Genomic DNA, 23,335 nt, shown 5'->3' with positions numbered 1-23,335 from the left:
AGTCTATTCTCTCAGTGGAAGGACTTTAGAACTGGCTCAAGTGCTCTCTCTTCCTGGTTTTAGTCAGAACACTAGCAGCAGCGTTTGGGATCAGCTGCAGTTGGAGGATTGATTTTTTTTAGGCAGATCTGTAAGACACTGTAAGGCCACCTTGAAATCAATGCAACTAATGATAAACCATGGATCAGCTTCTCTAGATCTTGCTGAGACATTAGTCCTTTAATTCTGGAAATGTTCTTCAATTGATCATATAGAATTAAGTATCGCTACGATAGGTCATAATCTTACATAAACTTTAATATAGCGTTTTTCTGCAGGAAGTCTGTTATGTGGATTTAGTTTTCTCCCTTAGAGGAAGTTTCCCTTCAAGAATGAGATGAGACTTTTTTTCAAAAGCACAAAAAAATCTTGATTTCAGTTATCCATTTCTTTATGCTGCAAACTACATTAATAAAATACTTACTGTGATGAAGTAGGACTTTGTGTTCATTCAATTAAATACTTTGTGAACTATTTGAAAATAATTGATAAACCTGTAATCTAGGTCCTTATAATCCCAAATTAACAATCTCTGCACATCCTGACAGTCCTGGTGTCGGCTACTGATGTGTTTTGCCCCAGACAAGCTTTTTTCTTACCCAGCAATAATATTTGAGATTGCATAAACAAAACTAGTGAACATACTGGATGCTTTTTATGTGCTCAATTGGGAACAGCCAAGTGTAGGACTAAGCTAGAAAACACCATTTACCAGAACTTTCACCCTTTTTAAGAAAAGAAGATTTCTTAATGATAAAATCACAATTTTGTTATTGTCATTGTGCAACAAAACACAAGGAAATTCAAAGTTAAAATGAGACTGAACAAAGTAATTCATGAGGTGTCTGTAGCTGTTCAAGTTCATTTTGGCAAATATTTACTGACACAGATTTCTGTCATCTAAAAGAATGAAAATGAAGCCAGATGTTATATGATGACAAACAGGAACTGTCTGGGCTTATTAGGTTGATTTGGTAAGTATTTGTACTTGGGAAACACTGTTTGCTAACACTGACAGGTTTGTCTGGCTTTCTAGGTCTATGAGGTCAAACAATCAAGCAATGTCATGAAGAAAATCAGCTCCGTGGTCAATAAAGTGCTGGAACCATTGCATCCTAATGTTGAGGAACATCATTCCAAGAACATCAAGCACCTGTCACACTCGTTCTCCAGGGAAAAGCAACACCTGTAAGCCCACCTTGATATCTAGTTCTCTAAGAGAGGGTTATTCTTCAGTGAAAATTCATGGTGATTGTCAGAGGGAGTTGGAGACTGGACAGACAGGCAGGTGGTAGCTGATGATGAAGGAAGGACAGAGACGACGGTGGAGTGACTAATGGTCAATGAGTGAGGTCTAGATGTTGATGTCCACCAGTTGGTTTGAAAACCAACATGGATTCAGACAGGCAGGCACAGAGACAGCATGAGGTAAAATGAGGTGGGTTGACTAGAAGCATAAAATAATAGAGCTCAGTGCTCAGACGTTTTTGTGGCTTGGCTCTATTAAGAAGACTGAGCATCAGGCAAACCATTGGCAGATTACCAACAGGTCTGGCATCTCCAACAAGGATCAGCTGTGGAAGGAGATCAGAAACCACAGGGGCACACACACACACAATCCTGACAATCAGATGGTTGTGCCAACACTGTAAAAGAAAATCAGTAAAATTTATGGTAGAAAAATGGTGAAATACCTACAGTTACAGGCTGCAACATCCAAAGCATTAAATTACTGTATTACCAAAGCATAAATGTCACATAGTGTTTACAGGTACGAAATATAGAGCACATAAATTTATTGTGAATATCTTAGAAATTGTAAAAATTCATAGTAAAATAGGGTTTTCTGTGGTGGCGCAGGGGTTAAGCACAACCCACATGGAGGTCTTAGTTTGAGGCTGTCACAGGTTCAATTCCTGGCCTGGTGACCCTTGCTGCATGTCTTCCCCTTCTCTCATTACCCACTTTCCTGTCAATTAACTATGAAATAAAGGTCACTAGAGCCAAGAAAACAACAAAAAATTCATAGTAAAATAAAGGGTACTAATTGGCCAAAATTTTGTTGATATTGATATCTATGATGTAAAACCATAAACCAGATTGCAAAAGTCACATTTACGGAGAATAGAACACTGGTATATTGTTTTGGTTTCTTTTAAATAATCAACTTAATTTATCCTTTGAAAGCTAAAAGGTAGAGTTACACTGTCATCCAGCCGACGCCACTATAATTTATGAGAATATTTTGTTAAATGATGTATTTGAGATTATATGCCATGTTATGCCAACCATACATTTGTCATACATTGAGATAGCTGCATGTTAGGCCCTGCTGCTTGCAATGTGTTGAAGCCAATGAGGAAGTAGGCTTAGGGCAACGAGGCATGTACAGCTTTTCATGATGTCATTATGTTAAACAACAGGGTTTACAGTTAATGCAGTTACTGTAATTTGTCATGTAAACACAGTTCTCCAGGTTCTGCTTGATCCTGCAGCATCACCATCAAGTCTGCTGTTGCTCATTATTTTTAACTCTGCAATCCTGCAGTTGAGCAGTGGCTCTGGGCTTCCTGAACTCACCACAGTATTCTTAGTTCAAGTGCGCAAGTACTAGCTAAATGTGCTAACTAGCAGGCACTAGCTAATGGATGAGCTGAATGGAAACAGTAGAAACTTAATTTCAAAGACTGTATTTCTGGACATTTAGGAGGAGAAGAAGGACAACACATCTCTGCATCCCAGGTAAGCACCTTTCACAGTTCTAACTGAAGTTGGCTAACTTTAGGCAACTGATAAAGAAATGTTTCCCTGTAATTTCTGTGAACCACACTATTTGGCATGCATTGCAGCTGTTAGGAAAGAGACATTTTTGCTAAATGGACTATTTAATGCTAATGTTTCTTAAATGCAACACTTTCATTAATATCTATGTAGAAATGACTGCAAAACCTATGCATTATTAAAAATGAGCAGTTATTAAATGTAAATATATTTAGACGCTTTTAATAATATTTCAAGTCTGTTTTAGACTGCATATGTTTAGTTATTGTTAATGGCAGAAACAGCTATTTCAAGTTTGGTTCACTCATTAATTTGAATTACTGAGTGTGAAATGTTCATGCATTCAAATTAAAACTGTGAAGATCACCTTACTCAGACTAAATGTCCCATACCTCCCCCGGGACGTGCTCAAAGTTCTGCCGGAGATGAGAGTTGAAGCTCCGTCTCACAGGGGACTCCGCCAGACGTTCCCAGCAGACACTCACTACACGTTTGGGCCTGCCAGGTCTGACCGGTTTCCTCCCCCACCACCGGAGCCAACTCACCACCAGGTAGTGGTCAGTGGACAGCTCCGCACCTCTCTTCACCCGAGTGTCCAAGACATACGGCCGCAAATCCGATGAGACGATGACAAAGTTAATCATCGAACTGCGGTCTAGGGCGTCCTGTTGCCAAGTGCACATATGGACGCCCTTATGCCTGAACATGGTGTTTGTGATGGACAATCCGTGACGAGCACAGAACTCCAACAACAGAACACCACTCGACTTCAGATCGGGGGGGCCGATCCTCCCAACCACGCCTCTCCAGGTCTCACTGTCATTGCCCACGTGAGTGTTGAAGTCCCCCAGTAGAACAAGGGAGTTCCCTCCCTCGGCTGCCGCCCATAGCATAATGCACCCGACCCTTTTGGCCCCTCCGACAGGTGGTGAGCCCATTGGAAGGGGGACCCACATCTCCTCTTCGGGCTGAGCCTGGCCGGGCTCTGTGGGTAAAAGCCCGGCCACCAGGCGCTCGCCATCGTGCCCCATCTCCAGGCCTGGCTCCAGAGTGGGGCCTCGGTGACCCGCGTCCGGGCGAGGGAACGTCAGATCCAAAGTTTGTGTCCATCATAAGGGGAATGAGTGGACCATGTTGCGTACCTCCATTGCCGAGGCGGCCTATCGGAGCTGCGGCCGCAAGGTTGTTGGTGCCTGTTGCGGCGGCAACCCTCGAACCCGTTGGTGGACACCTTTGGTGAGGGATGCTGTCAAGCTGAAGAAGGAGTCTTATTGGGCCTTTTTGGCCTGTGGGACTCCAGAAGCAGCCGATGGGTACCGGCGGGCGAAACGGCATGCGGCTCGGGTGGTCGATGAGGCAAAAACTCGGGCGTGGGAGGAGTTTGGAGAGGCCATGGAGACAGACTTCCGTACGGCATCGAGGCGATTCTGGTCCACCATCCAGCGTCTCAGGAGGGGGAAGCAGTGCAGCACCAACACTGTTTATAGTGGGGATGGTGTGCTGCTGACCTCAACTCGAGACGTTGTGGGCCGGTGCGCTGAATACTTCGAAGACCTCCTCAATCCCACCAACATGCCTTCTGTTGAGGAAGCTGAGCCTGGGGACTCTGGGTTGGGCTCTCCAATATCTGGGGACGAGGTCGCCGAGGTGGTCAAAAAGCTCCTCGGTGGCAGGGCCCTGGGGGTGGATGAGATCCGCCCGGAGTTCCTTAAGGCTCTGGATGTTGCAGGTTTGTGTTGACTCACGCGACTTTGCAATATCGCATGGACATCGGGGGCAGTTCTCCTGGATTGGCAGACTGGGGTGGTGGTCCCCCTGTTTAAAAAGGGGGACCGGAGGGTGTGCTCCAATTACAGGGGGGTCACACTCTTAAGCCTCCCTGGTAAGGTCTATTCAGGGGTCCTGGAGAGGAGGGTCCATCGGATAGTCGAATCTCGGATTCAGGAAGAGCAGCAGGGTCCTGGACGGTGCATGGGAGTTCGCCCAGCCAGTGTCCCTCGGGAGGACTTGTGGGGGGTTCTCCGGGAGTATGGGGTACCGGGCCCTTTGATATGGGCTGTCAGGTCCCTGTATGACCGGTGTCAGAGTCTGGTCCGCATTGCCGGCAGTAAGTCGGGCTCCTTTCCGGTGAGAGTTGGACTCCGCCAAGGCTGCCCTTTGTCACCGATTCTGTTCATTACTTTTATGGACAGAATTTCTAGGCGTAGCCGAGGTGTTGAGGGGATCCGTTTTGGTGGCCTTAGGATTGCATCTCTGCTTTTTGCGGATGATGTGGTCCTATTGGCTTCATCGGAACGTGATCTGCAGCTCTCACTGGAGCGGTTCGCAGCCGAGTGTGAAGCGGCCGGGATGAGGCTCAGTGCCTCCAAATCCGAGGCCATGGTCTTGAGCCGGAAAAGGGTAGAGTGCCTTCTCCGGGTCAGGGGGGTCGTCCTGCCTCAAGTGGAGGAGTTTAAGTATCTGGGGCTCTTGTTCACGAATGAGGGAAGAAGGGAGCGGGAGATCGACAGGCGGATTGGGGCAGCGTCTGCCGGGAAGTGAGAGCTGTACCGTCTGAGCTTTGGGTCATGACCGAAAGAACGAGATCGCGTTTACAAGTGGCCGAAATGGGTTTCCTCCGCAGGGTGGCTGGGCTCTCCCTTAGAGATAGGGTGAGAAGCTCGGTCATCCAGGAGGGACTCAGAGTAAAGCTGCTGCTCCTCCATGTCGAGAGGAGCCAGTTGAGGTTTGGGCATCTGGTCAGGATGCCTCTTGGACGCCTCCCTGGTAAGGTGTTCCGGGGACACGCTGGAGGGACTATGACTCTCGGCTGGCCTGGGAGCGTCTTGGGATTACTCCGGAGGAGCTGGAAGAAGTGGCTGGGGAGAGGGAAATCTGGGCCTCCCTTCTGAAGGACCCGACCCTGGATAAGCGGAAGAAAATGGATGGATGGATGGATGGATGGATGGATGGATGGATGGATGGATGGATGGATGGATGGATGGATGGATGGATGGATGGATGGATGGATGGATGGATGGATGGATGGAAGATCACCTTACCTTTTGTTTCAGTGCTTTAGTAATATGTGGAAGTAGATCATTCTTCATAAAATGCAGCAGTACTGTGGGATGGAATTCAGATGTGGCAGAAATGGCTCCAGGCCCCATCGAAATGTCTTTTGAAATCCTTACATTTACCTTTATTTCAGTGTTCCTGATTTGTGCAGATTTTTCCACATTTTTAGTGTTTGTATTTGAGTTTTAGTTATGAAGAGCCACCTACTTGCAAGGACTAATATTTTCTAATTGAGCTCAAAACCTAGTAGTTTAGATGCATGTAATGGATCAATGTTTGACAGAGATATTTAAGGTGATTCTTTGACTGCCTGTAGGTAGTTGATTCCTGCTGCTGCTAGTCTGATGGGAGGAGTGGGGGAGGGGTACACTGTGGGACGGGAGCTTGGCTGTGAACCGCAGGTCCAAGACAGAACTTTGTGTAAATGGACAACGCATTGCATGAGGAAGTATTTAGGCACCACTACATGGTTGCCATGGACATTTGAGGATGTTTCAAATATGTTTTGATGAAGGAATGACACATCATGAACGTGGAATTATAACACGATATAAAGCTCAAACCAAAGCAATTGATGGTGATATACAGTACTCACCAAATAAGGGCTGTTTTTAAATAATCAGCCCTTTGTTTTTGAATTTTTTTGGTACTTTTTCTGTTGTTGTTGGACAGTGGTATTAGACCAGACTCTTTCTGCATTGAGTTTGTCTTGTGTCATCTATCCTGAATGAGTGGAGTGGTCAAAAATGAAAAGTAGTAAAGAGAAAAATGTTTCTCCCAAAAGGGAGGATGGACGGATGAAGATAGAAAATTCCTTGAAAAAAACAGGCCTTTATCTATGTATTTATTGTTTTTTTTGTCTTGTTGCAGAATCATGCCAGTAAACAGAAAACAGTTTGTTTATGAACTTCTAAAGTTTCAATCAGAAATAACTACACTGCTTGTTGCAGTTCCAGTCTCCATGTACGCATGTGTGCAATTCAGAGTTTATATGATGTTCATGCAGTGCATCTTTCTAACCTTTGCTCTGTTTCTACTGTCCAACTGTAGCAGTGACTGATTGGAAGACCATCTCCATGTAGCTCACCCTCCTCAGCAGAGTCTGGACTCAGTGACTTGTTACTCTCTTGACCAACCCAGAGCAGGAGTTCCTTTGTCACACAGATTTCTTCCACCATGGATTATCACATATGGATACATGCTGCTTTTTAAGATCTTAGTAGGACGAATTGTTGAGATGTAGACAGGAGACTGAATCAGTTCTTTTTTTAACTGAATGTTTAAATAGAAATTGTTTCTTCAAGTGGATTAATCATAGTCTGTATTTTTGTTTACTTTGTACTTATAATTTTCCATATTGTGATGCTGACAAACTACATACCATTTATGTGTTGTACTGTAATTTCTATTGGAAAATTCTGACAACTACATTTGTAGGTAATTTACTGTAAAGTTGATTTTTATAATAAAATGTCATAATGTATCACAGAGGTCTGCTGTGTTTTTCACTTGTAAAACTAGTTATTTTATGGTATATATGTTGATTTTATTGTAAGTTGTCAGAAACAGTTCACAGTTCTGAACTGTTAAAGTGACGGTTGTCAAAATATTACACTGTAATGCAGCACGGCCGTTTTTACTAATACAACCACAGCTTCTCGTATATTACCGTATTTTACTCAATACATTATTTTACCATATTTTTCTACCTACTCATTTTACCATATGTGGTAAAATCCTGACAACCACAGCTGCTGGTATATTACTGTAGAGAGTTTTTTTTTTTATTACATTATTGCCAACTGAATGCAACTAGTGGAAACTAGTATGTCCTCATCTTAAAAGGGACAGAGAAAAGTGTTTGTAATGAGTTTCTACAAGTTATACTTCTCTGTAGCAGAAAGCTGATTTAATAACAGTGAAAACGTCAGTGGAAGGTTAACAGCTGGTCACACAGGTCCAACATACAGGTTTGCTTTTTAAACAAGGATAAGGATAAAAACGTTGGTAAGGTCAAAACTGCTTTATCAGTAGAGCAATGTGTGTGATACTATGCAATGTCACAATGGCAGAGGCGAATTTATACAATGAGGGTTATTATGGGATGGATCCTGACATCAGAGCCACACAGGCAATAAACACAAAGCACTGTGATCCCAAGGATAAAATGCTAAAGACAAAAACAGAAAAACATGTACAGAGCAGAGTTGGTGTCATTATTATGTAGGTGTTATTATGTTTTTTTGGGGGGGGGAGGTGTGAGTGGGGGGGGTGCAGATAAGTGTTGTCTTTAAGAAATACAGCTTCTGTACATTCAATGAAAGAAGAAAACAGTACAAAATAAGTTAAACATTAAAATCTGACTTTAGCAGATGAATTGTTGTCAGGTATCAGAACAAGTTTGAATATGTTTACTGCAAACTCTGCTGTTATACCACAGCCTGGAGTCAGTTATGCTATTTAAAAGATAAAAGTGGATATTTGTATTGTGTATTGTGGAAATGTGTGCATTATTTGCGCCAAAGACAAATTGATATTTTTTTCATGTTTCTATGTTAACAGGTTTGACCTCTCAGACAAAGATAGCTTCTTTGACAGCAAAACCAGGAGTTCCATTGTAAGTCCACAGCAACAATTCTGCACTTGACTGTTCTTCAAGAAACATGTTGTTTTACATATGAACTGTACAGTATGAAGCAGAAAGAGAGCATAAAATCATATTCTTTAATACACTTTGCAAAAATTCTGACAAAGGTTCTGGATACAATAAGTCCTTTACTGTTTTTACATTAAAACCCTGCAAGTTTTGTAATTGTATGTAAGTGTGTTACTGCTTTTAATGCTCTTCTTTTTTTAACTTTGACTCCATGTTAGGTATTTGAAATATTAAAAAGAACCAAATGCAAGGCTAAATACAGCATGGGTGAGTCCAAACCATTCTATTCAGCTTCAATATGCTCTTTTATCATGACCAACACTTTTTTTATGTTTTCTTTCATGCAACGATTTAATATAAACTGTTTATAAACTGTAAACTGCCCACAATCGCCCGCAGCAGTCGTATTATTTTATGCCAGAGTTTTTTGCAAACATAAAACAAAGAAAAGAAACAATAGAGCAATCATTCACAATACATTCAGAGTATAGTGGGGTTGCAGTACTTAAAAATTGTAAGAGTATCATACCTTCAACAAGTTTTTACTTAAGTTTAAGTAAAAAGTAAGTATTCAAGAAATTAATTTTGCATTAATTAAGCAAGTGTAAAAATGTATTTGGCAAAAAGTCTACTCAAGTACTCAGTAACCGATCATAACACTTGATTTAATGTTTTACATTTATGTCATTGGACTGAAAAAATATAAAGGTATGTGCAAATTGAGTATTTGGTATTTTAAAAACTAATGGTATTTTAAAAACTAATTTAAAAAAAATCTACACAACTGAGGGGTTAGTTTTGGAGGCTGGTTGCAGTCCAAATTTACCACAGGGGCAAGAGTGGTCAGGGTTTTTCATGGGGACACTTAAAAAAGAATGAAACAAAAAAATCAGGGCAATATTTTATCATTTGATATGTTAAGAGCCACTTGTATCTCCAGAGTTTCAAGCTGCAGACCCCTGATGCAGCAGATGTAAAGTGTAATCCCAATACGTCGATAGCTAAAAGTGCAACACCATAATTTAAATTCATTCTTAAAGTAAAATGGTGAAGATTAAACATTTCCCAGTGAATAATAACATAATAAATTGATTTAATATTATTTCTTGAATACCCTTGTTGACCCCTGAAACAGCAGGTCTGTATCTGCCGCATTTTCGGTTAGCATGATTTTTATTTATTCGTATAGCTTGAATAAAGAAGCTATACCTGACTATTGGATAACCTAATAGTCAGGTTATCCAAACTGGTAAACCACAATAATGAAATAATAGTGAAATAATATATTTATTTAATGATCACTGAACATATCAACACTCCAAAAAAAAGAGAAAAGAAAGAAACACACAGGAAGTCCTAACAATTTTTAATGTAGTGAAGTGAATGATTTATTTACTGTTTGCTATTAGTTTGATTTTTATTTAAATGGTTACTTATTATATTGGCTAATGCTGCTATATATTAAATAAAGTATCATCCAAACATTGTAAATAATCAAACCATAATTGTCCACTAAAAGCATAATAGGAAACTGAATAAATTTTGACAAAATGTTCTGTACCATGTTGGTCTCAGGAGATGACTGATGTTTGGGTCTTCAGGGTTCTGACATGTCTGCAGAGTTCCTCTCCTGATCTGTCTGAACATCACCAACACATTAAAAATGGCCTGTATTCATCCTCACAGACATACTCAGACAGAACGCAACATTTAATAGCAACCCTGGTGGCAACCCTATCCTATTTTAACTTAATTTGAAATGTGACAAATCACATTTTTCTGGTTTAGTTTACTAGCAACTAGTAAACTAAACGAGTTTACTGTATAATCATCATCAGACAGTATGATTACTGTCTGATCATAAAATCAAGAACTTAAAGAGAACCTGTCTGACATCTAAAGCTTCTCAAGATGTTAAATATTACCTCATCTGAATAAACTCAATAAAATCATAAACAATGTCATTGCATTATCTATCAATATAGAAAGTGTAACAAACCCATTTCTAAGGCTTTAGGAGTCCCAACAAATAGAGAGTGGGCCATTATTCACATATGGAGAAAACATGTGAACTTTACAACAGAACATCAATAACTCATCCAGGTGGTCACAAAATGACCCAGAACATTTTATTTTGCCTTTATGTTACCAGGCAAAATATTTAAGAACCAGTTGTCTTTTATGAATTTGACCTAGCCAAGAGGCAGCGCAACAGGCTTCACTTCCCATAGTTAAATTCAGAGTCGATGATTCAATAATAAGGAGACTGGGCAAAAATGCCCTTCATGGCAACAATTTAATGCTGAATGATTTCTTTTCTAATAAAAAAAATGTCATATTTAGAGAGAGATTAGGGAAAAATGAAGGTAATACTGTAAATGTCTGGTTCTGTGTACCTTGAGATGGCTTTCTTCTTTGTTTTTTTCCTGACAGGGATCACCAGTCTCCTTGGTAGTGGGGTTTATTCAGCAGCCTATCCTCTTCATGATGTAAGCAATGCAAATATAGAAAAGCTTTTTATTTCAATTTCAAATCATAGGTTACAGTTATGGAAATTAGCACAAGTCCTTCAACATGGGTATTTTCTTAGAGGACAAAGCAGAAGCAAATATTTGTCTATAGATAATATTTGTTTATACTGTGATCCCAAATTACAGTGGATAAACTTAAACTCTTTATTTTAGAATGACTAACAGCTTGTTAGTAATGTGTATCCCAGTTATTCTTTTCTTCTTTGAATTTGTTTTAAAAAGCTAAGCTTTTTTAATCAATAAAAGACATCAGCTGTAGCAAAGAGACTTTACCAAAACGTTTTTAATTCAAATCCTGACAGCTGAGATGATTAAGTACTGCTTTGCTGCTTGAAGTCAGTGAACTAACTATGCCATGTTTTCTTAGGGAGCCATTGAGGAGGAGAGTGCAGAACCCAATGACAGAAAGGTAAGAATGTTACAATATCTTCAACATTAGATTACCGTAGGTTTTCAGAAGGGCATCAAATATCATGTGCTGCATAAAAACATCTCTATTGACCACTTAGCAGTGATAACCAAACATCATTTCTGCACAGCAGCAGTTAGAGAAGGCAGAGGAGTAACTAAGCATCTGACACAGAGCAAGAGAGGGAGACTTGGGCAGATCTGTAGAAAGAGAGAGCGAGAGGCTAATGCTCAGCCAACTACACCTAACAGGGCAGTATTATGTAACATTGACTTTTTTTTAGCTTTACTTTATTCCCTCATCAAAAACCTACATGGAATGTTGCCTTTCATGCATATTTGAGAAATCATTTCATCTCCCATGGCAACCATACAGCTGGGCAAAGCGTCTGGGTGACCCAAACGCCACTTCGAGAAGCAGCTCGTTGTGGGAGCTGCAGATTCCAGGCTTCGACTTCAAAGAGCAGCACTTTTATTTAGTCTAATTTGGCACAAAATTTTAGATAAACCAATTTACATAAGAAAGTGTTTATCGGATGGATCAAAATAAAAAAATGTGTCAACCACCTTTTCTCATAAAAACTAAAGTTCGAGTCTCCCACTGAATAAATTAGACTTAGTTGCTCAGGAGTCTGTAGTGGTTATTTTCTCCACAGATAATATAAAAACAATGAACCATAATGGAGAAGACAGTGATAAATTTGTGACAAAAAAACAATGAGAGAAAAGCCTGACAAATATTTTACAATAACAACTAATTCTTGTAATATCTCAACAGCTTTTGTACGAGGAGTGGGCAAACTACAGTGTCTTTTATAAGTACCAGCCCATTGGACTTGTTCGGTAAGCAAACATTTTGTTTTTCAGGTTTTTAGCTACCGCACTGGAATTGAATACAAACAAAGTCATTGGTCAAAGATATTTTAGATTATAAGGGTAAAGGAAACAACTCTAAAAAAAGAGGAAAGACGTATTTAAAATCAGTTGTTCACTTTATCTTTGTTGAACAGCATCTCTTCCATTTGGACCATCTGACAATGTAGAATAACATTTTTGCCACAAAACATATGTTATGTTTTATGGCAAACATAACATATGCTAGGTTTTTTTTTTAACAATTTCAGCTCATCAGTCAATGTGACACAAGTCAGCTTGAAACCATCCATGGGTTATTACTTTGTTTACTTCAATAGTTGAAGGGGCAGAATTATGTAAAATCCACTTTGAGCTTTACACTATGTTATGTTATTCCCTTATCAAAACATATCTGGAGTTTTTCCTCGATTCTTTTCATTCCTGTCAGGGAAATCCTTTCATCTGCCATGGCAACCATTCAGCTGTGCAAAACGCTTGGGCCAACCAGGCAGCACCTTCAACAATGAAGCTCCTCCTAGGAGCTGCAGTTTCAAAGCTTCCAAGCTTCTGTCTCACAGAACAGCCCCCTCTCTGCCCCTCCCCTACTCAGCTCCTTCAGACTAGCCAGCAGAAATTAGCAAACACCTGGTGAAACTGGACATTTGCTAAGGTCATTATAGGAACCACTTCTCAGTGCAACACTAGTAAAAATGTTATTTAAAGGGTTAAGAGAGGAGCCATGTTGAAATCTGAAGATATCGGTGGATAGATTCTCAGGGTCAGTTGCAGAACTTTTATCTTTCAACACTATTAGGACACATAGCATGTGACTGACATGTAGATCTAGATCTGTGGCTGTGCTGAGTGCGATGTGACGCTAACGAGGCAGTGAGCAGCGCTGTGCCCCATGCTGACTAACTGCATCTTAACACCTAAAATAAAATTATTTACGTTGAACTACCTACTGGCTTAAAGAAAATGTTTTTGCCAAACAATGCTTCTTAATTAGTAGTAGACCTAAAACGTTATTAGTGCACAGAGCAGTTGTAAAAAATAACATTTTTGATTTCCATGTGTTGTCCATCATTGTAAAGCTTATGTGGCGACACTAGGTGGAAACTGATTTGGTGAACTTTTAGCTTTAATAGGTTGCCCAACAACGCCACCCTGGGAATTTCACCCAGGGAATATTTCCTTTGGTTTAAGGCACACAGGTTCTGTTATGCATTTAATTTAAAACTTCTGAGACAGTTTCAAATGTATAAAAAAACCATTTAATTCTTTAAAAAAATATATTTTTAAAACCAGTTTCTTTTAAGAATGAAACAAAAGAAATCAAGAAAAATCAAAGAAAATAGAAGTGCAGTAGCTGAGGTTACCGGCCAGAGGGGGCGCTATAGGGTTGGCATCCGCCAAACACAGCAAATCAAAAAAAACCTTTAACACACCAGACACAGTGAGACAACCCAAACTCAAGAATCACAGCACGCAGAAGAGGAAGACACCGTCACCACACCAACACCAACACCAGACCTCAGCAACTGCAAAAACAACAAAAGAGAAGCAGTTAACCAATATAACAATCTTAAACCCAATAAGAAAAACAATATCAGCCCAACTAAATAAAGAACAAAAAGGGCCGTAAACAAAATGAGTAAAGAAATAGAAAAATCAACAATAGACAATGCAAATGAAAACATCAGGACCAGGCGTGGCCCGCTTGTCTCGCCACAGCAGGAGGTGAAATGGGCGCCGATGCTTCACCCCAAACCCGCTTCATGGAGGCGGATAATGCCGCTGCAGTCCAACTTTAAAACCGATTGTGTGAAAGTCCGGGAAACGAACTCAGAGCAAAGCAGAGTAGATCTGAGCAGAACAGAGCAGCAACGGCCCAACTGTGGGGGAACCTAGGAAAAATTTATTAGCCACCATTTTAAATAAAACTAACAAACTGGAGCTTAGATGAGCGTTAATTTCTTACCTGCCGATCCAAACACACTCGCAGAAGGAGGAAGAGAAGGAGCGCAGCGCAGCGCAGTGGCGCTTTACCACCAGAACATTAGCGCAACATGCACCAGCCAGCGATTTGTTACTTTCCGTTGCCAGAGTCCACAGGACGTGAACCACACAGTGGGAGAACAAAGACACATCCTGAATGAACTCCAGCTCCTTATAAACCACGCCCACCTTAACAACCGGAACTTCTCACCTGACAACCACCTGTGTGGAATTAGGTGTATTTCTATACCACTACACTTAGAATCCACACTTTCAAAATCTGTAAATAACTCAAAATACCCCGAGTAGAGTTGGTTATGGTTTTATTGTGGGTGGCAACATTTACAAAATAATGCCACCCTTCACATTAAGATGAACAAACACAATGAGTTAAGAGTCTAATGTTTTCAATTTAGGTTGTATATATTGACATGTCATTGTGATGGCAATTTAAATAAAAGTCCTTGAGGATTTTGTTACTTCTTTCTATTCCATCAGCATGTTGGAGAAAAGTCTGTCAGTGTTGTTTTCTTTGACTTTTGCTAGTTTTAAATTGTCTCTGTTTTGGAAACTGGAAGCTAATTACGACTGATTTTAAAACATCATCTTCCTGATTCCTGCAACATAAGTATTTTATAGCTGCACATTATAGATCCAACTACATTTTCATAAAATTATCACAGAATGTCATCATTATGTTTTTCTCTGATCTTTATTTTATACCATAAATCCTCATATTAAAAACAAATTCTAAAAGCAATTAGAGTTGCTTTCGAAACATCATAAATGATGATGTTGCTGAAATGTACTGTACAAATAAACTTGACTATTATTATGTTGAAATTTTCTTTCAAGATAAGTTTTTCCTGTAACATCAGATACAAAGCTTGACCTGGAGCGTTTCACTGCAGTGAAAGAATAAAAAGCACATTTGTTACCAACTCTAATTCCATTTGACTGGGTGGGGTTCAAAGTAAGCAGGAAAATCTAATAATTCACATATATTGGCTTTTTTGGTTGTTGTTATTGAAGTTTGATTACTATGGAAACAGAACATGGCCCAGTGAGGCTTGTGTTCAGCTGTTGTAATGCAACGCCCACTTTTAGATTTTTAATGAGCAAATACATAAATATGTAAAAAGTCACTAAATATACTGTAATTGTTTCTCCTTTCTGTCATGTAGGAAATATTTTGGTGAGAAGATTGGCCTTTACTTTGCCTGGTTGGGCCTGTATACCCAGATGCTTATTCCTGCATCACTAGTGGGGGTCATTGTGTTTCTCTATGGATGTGCAACAGTTGATGACAATATACCAAGGTAAGCTCAGACACACTCTAAATGTGTTGATAAAGAATTACACAATGAAGGGATATGTGTTAGAAGGTCACATATAGTATGGTATGGGAGACACTTTGATCATGAATGTGGTGGAAGGAAGTTGCTGCTGATGTCTTGAAAAATAACATTCAGAATGATGATTTCAAACCCTTTAATGACTTCCTCTTCATTAGAGCTGAGGCATGGCTGCCACCTGCCCTGCTGCTTTACCACCACCAAACTGGTTTAAGTGTCAAGTTAGTGCTAGTTGTTCGGAATCAATCTTTAGCTTGTGTAAATATTTATAATTGTAATTAATAATTCCTTATTAATGAAATTATTAATAAAGTTAGAGTTTCTATAGTTGAATGGAATGCTTATCCAAACGTGCAAGTCTCATGCCAGAATGAATTCACCTCTACCAGATGAGCAGATACTCCTCACACAGACATCAAAATGATCACACACACTTCATTCCAATTGGTCTGAGAATTTCTTAACAAAATAACTCAACATTATAGTAAAAATCAACACACTGTAAAACATTTGAGCTGCATTTAGTTGTATCTATATTATCTTCTACTCTTTAGTCAAATAAATGTACTAAGTGTTTGAAAAATGTGTGTTTGTGAAAGATAAACTTACAATAAGTTGTGTTAAAGTTTTTATTAATTTTTCACATCTTCAAAGAGTTTAATAAATTAGAGTTTTTAGGTTAGCGAAAGAAGAAAAAGACAGGAGTGGGAACTACTTCCCAGAGTGCTTAGCGGCATAATTTTGTATCTTGTGTTGCACCGTGAGTGAGATGGAAGTGTGTTATATTGATCTGACTCTTGTTCCTTGATGACAGTGTGTGAAGTTTGAGGATTCTGTCCTGTTTGTACTAAATGATTTGAGCAGAAATCATTGTGATGTTTAATAAAGTTCATTATCAAATCAGAAATTTTGTTCATGTAATTTGAAACAAGAATTTAAATTGCTTAAAGTAAAATAAGTATATTATTTTAATATTATAGTATTTTAACTTGATATTGAGTAAAAATAAAAGAAGTGTGTGCTGTCTAACAGGGCAGCTTTTTCTTGCATATTGTGAAATAATTGTTTGGTTTAAATTGCAACATTAAGTTAAAACTCACAATTTAAGATTAATGAGCTTAAAATAATGTTTACAGCTTGTCTCATGTTGTTAAATCAACTTCATGAACTTTAATTTCTGAGTTAAAACCATTACAATTGTCCTGTTGACCTAAGTAGCATTTTCAGGGCAGGAGGTGGGCTTTGGTTTTCAAATTAAACTACTGTTGGGGGCATAAGTTTGATTATATTAATTTTAGCAACAGTTAACCTTGGTGCATGTGAAATATTAGCTAGAGCATGAATATTTTGAGTAGATTTTAATTTAGGTAAATTTGGATAATGATTCAATTTAAAATAACGACGGATTTTCTTAACTTACATAAAATCACAAACGTACTAGGTCAAATTTTTTGGTGTTTTCTATGAGGAAATCTTGAGAAAAACTAAACTAGTGTTTGGAATATTATGGATTTGCTGGCTAATGATGATAGTAAGACATAATGCTTTTACAATTATAATCTAATTCATTAGGATATTTCTTTTAGTTATTAACAGCATGTTCTGATTGAGAATAGTCTAATTTGTAGCTTTATATTAACAGTACTAGTTAGTGTCTAACTCATATTAATTTGGATGAATGTTAGGTTTTTATAATCAAAACGATTAGGAAACTAATGTTTCAGTAATAAATATTTCAGGCCTATTGTAAAATAGTTTTTAAGAAGATAATTGTGTCAATTCTTACATCCAAAGTCACAACTGTGTTCTACCCGCTTGAAATCTCCATGTCAATTTAGGATTAAAGCAGGAAACAAGCAAGGTCTGGGTGAAAAATAAATCTCTTTCTGACAACTAGGGTCTTTGTTCAAATGCATAGAAAGGGAGGAACTGGGAGAAGACTCCAGGTGTAACTGGCATGAGAACATCCTGTTTTCAGAGTGACCTTTGCCCTCTCTTTATCTTTGGTTTTGAATAGGTCTCCCAACCCATCCAAGTAATTTGAAACTGCTTAGAGGTTTAGAAGGAGAGAATATATACCTTCAATGCATATATTAAAATTAGGATTACACCTCTTAATAAAAATCTCCAGTTCACAGCAGCAAGCCGAATTGCTTTGTTTACAGCCGCACGAGCAATTCCCAATGGCGCCTTTGCATTTTCTCCTATTTTTGCATTTTGTTAATTTTTCTACTTTTCTCAGGTAATTAATGTCTGTTTTGTGGTTTGGACTTCTTGATGCTTTGGGTGTGAGGCTGATCTATTTTGTTTTTATGCATTTAATTGTCTGAATAAAACTCTAGATATGTCTGAAGTTGAATGGTGAATTGTTGTTCTCTGTGTGTTTTCCACTGCATACATGCGGAACTCTGGATTCGGGAGACTAGAGGAAAAACAACGAGCAAAGAAGTTAAACTTTTTATTCCTCTACTATCAACACCACCTTCAAATGTTTTACAGTGTACCTACTTTAATTTTCCAATTATGTGTAACTACTAAGCCAAAAAAAAAAAAGGATCAAATCAAAGAGTTAGCAAATTATGATTAAATCAAATGGAATACTGAAAAATAGCTTGAAGACTAACTGACTAATTAAGTCCATCCATCCATCCATTTTCTTCCGCTTATCCGGGGTCGGGTCGCGGGGGCAGCAGCTTCAGAAGGGAGGCCCAGACTTCCCTCTCCCCAGCCACGTCTTCCAGCTCCTCCGGGAGAATCCCAAGGCGTTCCCAGGCCAGCCGAGAGACATAATCCTTCCAGCGTGTCCTGGGTCTTCCCCGAGGCCTCCTCCCAGTGGGACGTGCCCGGAACACCTCACCAGGGAGGCGTCCAGGAGGCATCCTTACCAGATGCCCGAGCCACCTCAACTGGCTCCTCTCGACATGGAGGAGCAGCGGCTCTACTCTGAGTCCCTCCTGGATAACCGAGCTTCTCACCCTATCTCTAAGGGAGAGCCCAGCCACCCTGCGGAGGAAACTCATTTCGGCCGCTTGTACCCGTGATCTCGTTCTTTCGGTCATGACCCAAAGCTCATGACCATAGATGAGGGTGGGAACGTAGATCGACCGGTAAATCGAGAGCTTCGCTTTTTGGCTCAGCTCTCTCTTCACCACGACGGACCGGTACAGCGCCCGCTTCACAGTAGACGCTGCCCCAATCCGCCTGTCGATCTCCCGCTCCCTTCTTCCCTCATTCGTGAACAAGATCCCCAGATACTTAAACTCCTCCACTTGAGGCAGGACGACCCCCCTGACTAATTAAGTCTTCAATTAAATCATTATTAGCAATAATAGAATGTCTGAAAACAACAATGCAGAAAGTCACAATTCATCACAAACCAACATAACTCCAGCAGAGAGAAAGTCAAGGAAGAGGAAACAGGGCAAGGCGAGAGGGGCTGATGTCACATGGAGATGATGTCCAGACCAGGACAGAAACTGCTACTTTAGACAAAGAACCATAAAAAACCTGACCGTGTGGGCAGGCCTAGCTTTAAAGCTAGACAAATGAAAATGTGGCTTCTGGGCTCTTAACGGTATGACAACTAGATGACTGTGTGAGAGGAAAAGGAAAAGAGAGTGAGAGAAGAGAAGAGAAGAGAAGGGAGAAGGAAAACCTGCTTCTGCATGTTATTCAAATGCTTTCTTGGATACCATCGTTCCAACACATGGCAACCTTCACAAGAGAAGATCGTCTGAATAGCACAGCATACAATCAACAACTCATAGCATTAAGCCAAAAGACAAAAAGACTGTGTCTGATTTAATTAAGATTTTACTAAGTTATCACAGCTTCAAAATTATAGTAAAAATGTCCCATCATTTTTACTATAGCTTGAAGATTATGTCCTGTTCACACTAAATGTGTGAACAGGACATAAGGGGAACGTAACTTTACTATGAGCTGGTCAGTCTCAAAGTACACTGAAGTGATGTGCAGGGGGTGGGGTTATAATATTTAGAATATTTGAAATGTAACAATTTCTACAATACAGAAGAAAGTTGCAAATTTTTCTTGCTGTCATGATCTTCTACTTCCATAGTTATAACAGTTACATGATCTCCTTTACTCCTGTACAAGACAGATTAGGGCTCACTGTCTTCTTTTCTTTTTCTTTCCAAGAAAACAAAGTAAATTTATTTTATGTAAGTAATTTTAATATAATCTTTCTCTCTCAGTAACAAAATCTACACCACAGAGGCTTTGTAGCCTCTTAGACCTTATGTGTGGCATCCTAATGAAATTACCAGATTTTTAGCTGCCAAATATCCAATCAGTAGTGAAGGACTGTTGAGCATAAAATAACCCATTTATGATGAGCTGCCATTTTCTCAGTGTGTCTTTACTAGCAGCCAATAAAAACATTATGTTTGAGTTAGCTGTTCATCTCCCTATTAACAACAAACCAAAATCATCAGATAGTTAGTGACCACCTCTGGTTTCCGATTTTCCCTAATCTCACCTTTACCACAGCTCTTTATTTCATAATATGAGTTGAGATGCACTGAGGAGCAGATGATTGACTCTTTTTTGTGTAAATTTAATGAAAGAGAATTAAAATCAGCAAAATTATTACTATTGTGACTGGACAGAGTTAGTGATGAGATAAAAAAAAGAAAAAAGTTTGACAAAAAGGTTTGATAAATCTGTCCTCCTCCATGCCTGCTCCTCATCATCTACAGGATGTAATGACTTGCTGCCAGGCCACTTTAGCAAACTAAGACATACATTACATGTGCTGTATACATATATATATATATATATATATATATATATATATATATATATATATATATAAACTAATAGAAAACAGACCTTTCCTCAAAGGAAGATCTGTTTTCCTTTGAGGAGAAAGGAAAACAGATCTTCCTTTCTTCTAAAACCTGTCACAGTAATGGGGCTCAGGACATTTCTGCTCTTATTATTGGTATTTTAGAATGTTGTAAAAAAAAAAAAAAGATTTGGAAAGAAGATGTTTAAATCAGATCACAGTTATGAGAAAAAAACTATCAGAACAGAACCAGGTTCAGGATATTTCCCAACTTTAAAGAGAAGTTTAGTCTATTCTTACATTTATTATATTATTTATTATATTTTTGCAATAATCTGATTTGTTGTATCTAGTGGATAATTAATATGAACATATGGTATAAAATTTTACTTGCAGATGACTTAGTATATAGTATACAGTCACACATTGCCATGCTTTGTATGCTCATCATAAAACGACAACATGAAGATCATGCTTAGTTTATGGCAATTTACATGATTTGGGGATAACGTATAATTTGTAGCCATAAGTCCCTCATCAGGCTGAACTCAGAGCTTCCCTTTTCTTTGTGATTGGTTGAAGAAAGGTGCTGGTCTTTGAGAATCAAACTCTTTTTGCCAAAGTAATAATTTACATACATGCATGTGGATGGTATGTGTTAAATTCCTCCATAAAAGTTGACTTAAATATGTGCAAACTGTAAGGCCTATTTGGTTGGAAAGGCACTTTCTGAGGTGAGAACTTTTTGTAGTTATACTGGTTGGTGACACTTATCTTCACATGCAGACACAGATTAATAGGAAACAAAGTCAGAACCATCTGACTGCCAGACAACTACTCCTCCATTTGCCATCAGTACACACATTTTGAGAGAGCTTTGTGAGTTAGATGAACAGATGAAGGGTTTTTTGTTTACAAAATCCTTTAGTGAATCTTGCCAGTGTATACCAGAACAATCTTTTTTCTACAGTGTACAGCAGCCAGCTGTAGAGTCTTCCTTTTCTCCCAAAAGCAAAAGTGAAAAGATTTTGTCAAGACATCTCATTGACTGAATTATCTAGTGAACCAATTCAGCTAAATGCATCACCTCAGGTTTTTGTTCTACTGTGAGGGACATTAGAATGTTCTTTACTTCATCAACTATAAAATAACACCCAAGACACAAATGTGAAGCAAGTCTTTATAGTTTCAGTTGACTTCTGGTCTGAAATGGACGATCTATTGTTGGAGGAGGATGCTTGACTGGGACAGATGAATTTAAAACATGATTTTATTGGACAACATTTTATAGGACTCTGATGGCATTTGATGTGAATTAGTGCTAAAAAAACCCAGTAAATATCAGTTCTGCCCTGCCACCCATCAACAATGATTACAGAATACGCCTTAGGGTGACACTGTCAAATTATGACCAAACTATGATGCTCCAAAGAGGCTTTTTCACTGGTTTGCATTATTTAATGTATTTCATGAAATGAAATAATGTGATGTATTTCATGTCATGATTTTTATGTCTCATATGTGTGCTGTGCACAATTTTTGAGTTTTTGCATCCTTTAACATCAGGATAAAGTAGTTTGAAGATCTTGGAACTAAATGATATTTAAAAAGTAAAGGAAATGTGTTCTTCTGTGTGTTTGAATTCCAGCATGGAGATCTGTGATCCAAAGAACAACATCACCATGTGTCCCCTGTGTGACAGAGTGTGTAGCTACTGGAAACTCAGTACGGCATGTGGAACTGCCCGTGCCAGTCACCTGTTTGACAACCCAGCCACGGTTTTCTTCTCCATATTTATGGCGCTGTGGGGTGAGAAAACGAGTCTGAGTAAAAGGCATCAAAAAGTAAAAAAAAATGTACTAACACTCTACTGAGGTCCAACTTATTGCACATGTAATATTCTTATAGCTGCCATGTTTATGGAGCACTGGAAAAGGAGGCAGGTGAGACTAAACTATGAGTGGGACCTCACTGGGTTTGAAGATGAAGAGGTGAGTCCATCTGTCTGTCTGCTTGTCTGCTTTATAAAGGTTTTAAGTTCCTTTTTAGTAAATTATTATTTAACTTTGGTTAAATCTCTTATTTTTTTATCTAACATAATTGTTTGTTCTGTTTTTAGACCTAGACCTCATGATGAAAAGGGCATTATAAATACAAAAAAGTATGAAGTCCTCCATATTTTGTCTAATCTGGCAGAAGTCAAGTATTACTTTCTACTGCTAGTAGAAAGATGACATCAGCTACATCTTTGATAAAACAATGAGTAATGTGATGCTAAAAACAATTATTCATAGAGTGGTCTTTGAATTATCACTTTGGTCATCACTGAATTCTTTAGTCTGTCAGTAATATACTGTTACTACAGTAAGCTGCGTCTTTTTGTTGCAGTAAATTTTTGCCAATTTTCTGCAGCTCCAGTACACACATGTATATTTATCAATGCTCACACTGTTTGGTTGAGAAAACAGTAAGGTTTTTAACAGCAACCATTATTGTAACAGTTATATCTGATAAGAAGTTCTATTGTGAACTGGGATTACTAAAAGAGCTTTCTGCTGCAGGTAAGATACTGACTGCTTCTACTTTGTCTATACATGCCTAAACCAAATAGGAAGAAATGACGGCATTAGTGTGAATGTATACTAAGATTATCCTTGTTATATTTGACTGACAATCCTTTTGTCCTTGTTGGTTTTTTTTCTGTTTATGTGTTTTTTTACAGGAAGCATTGAAGGTTTGGAAAACTTTCTTTCTGGTTACTAATTTCCTCTCTAGGTCAAGGTCATGGTCTCTCTGTACTACGCAACCTTTCTGCTACCACTGCAAGGCATTTTTCTTTAAAATC

The 23,335-nt window shown here is 38.9% G+C and overlaps 1 protein-coding gene across 2 annotated transcripts in view; it reads left to right on the top strand.

Annotated features, from left to right (window-relative positions):
• Positions 1-23,335, top strand: part of ano1b (anoctamin 1, calcium activated chloride channel b) — a 59,163-nt gene that overhangs the window by 17,489 nt on the left and 18,339 nt on the right. The window contains exons 4-13 of one of the 2 annotated variants that reach the window (XM_008410941.2): positions 1,076-1,227; positions 8,440-8,494; positions 8,752-8,800; positions 10,967-11,022; positions 11,432-11,473; positions 12,251-12,315; positions 15,510-15,644; positions 22,139-22,299; positions 22,399-22,481; positions 23,213-23,224. In XM_008410941.2, the coding sequence (XP_008409163.2) occupies positions 1,076-1,227; positions 8,440-8,494; positions 8,752-8,800; positions 10,967-11,022; positions 11,432-11,473; positions 12,251-12,315; positions 15,510-15,644; positions 22,139-22,299; positions 22,399-22,481; positions 23,213-23,224 (810 nt within the window). The remainder of the gene's footprint in view (positions 1-1,075; positions 1,228-8,439; positions 8,495-8,751; positions 8,801-10,966; positions 11,023-11,431; positions 11,474-12,250; positions 12,316-15,509; positions 15,645-22,138; positions 22,300-22,398; positions 22,482-23,212; positions 23,225-23,335) is intronic. The other variant, XM_008410942.2, reaches the window with a different exon arrangement.

This window comes from Poecilia reticulata, chromosome 6 (genome assembly GCF_904066995.2).
Source record: "Poecilia reticulata chromosome 6, P_reticulata-male-v2, whole genome shotgun sequence".
NCBI classification, from domain to species: Eukaryota; Metazoa; Chordata; class Actinopteri; order Cyprinodontiformes; family Poeciliidae; genus Poecilia; species Poecilia reticulata.
This window is presented reverse-complemented; position numbering and strand designations above follow the sequence as displayed.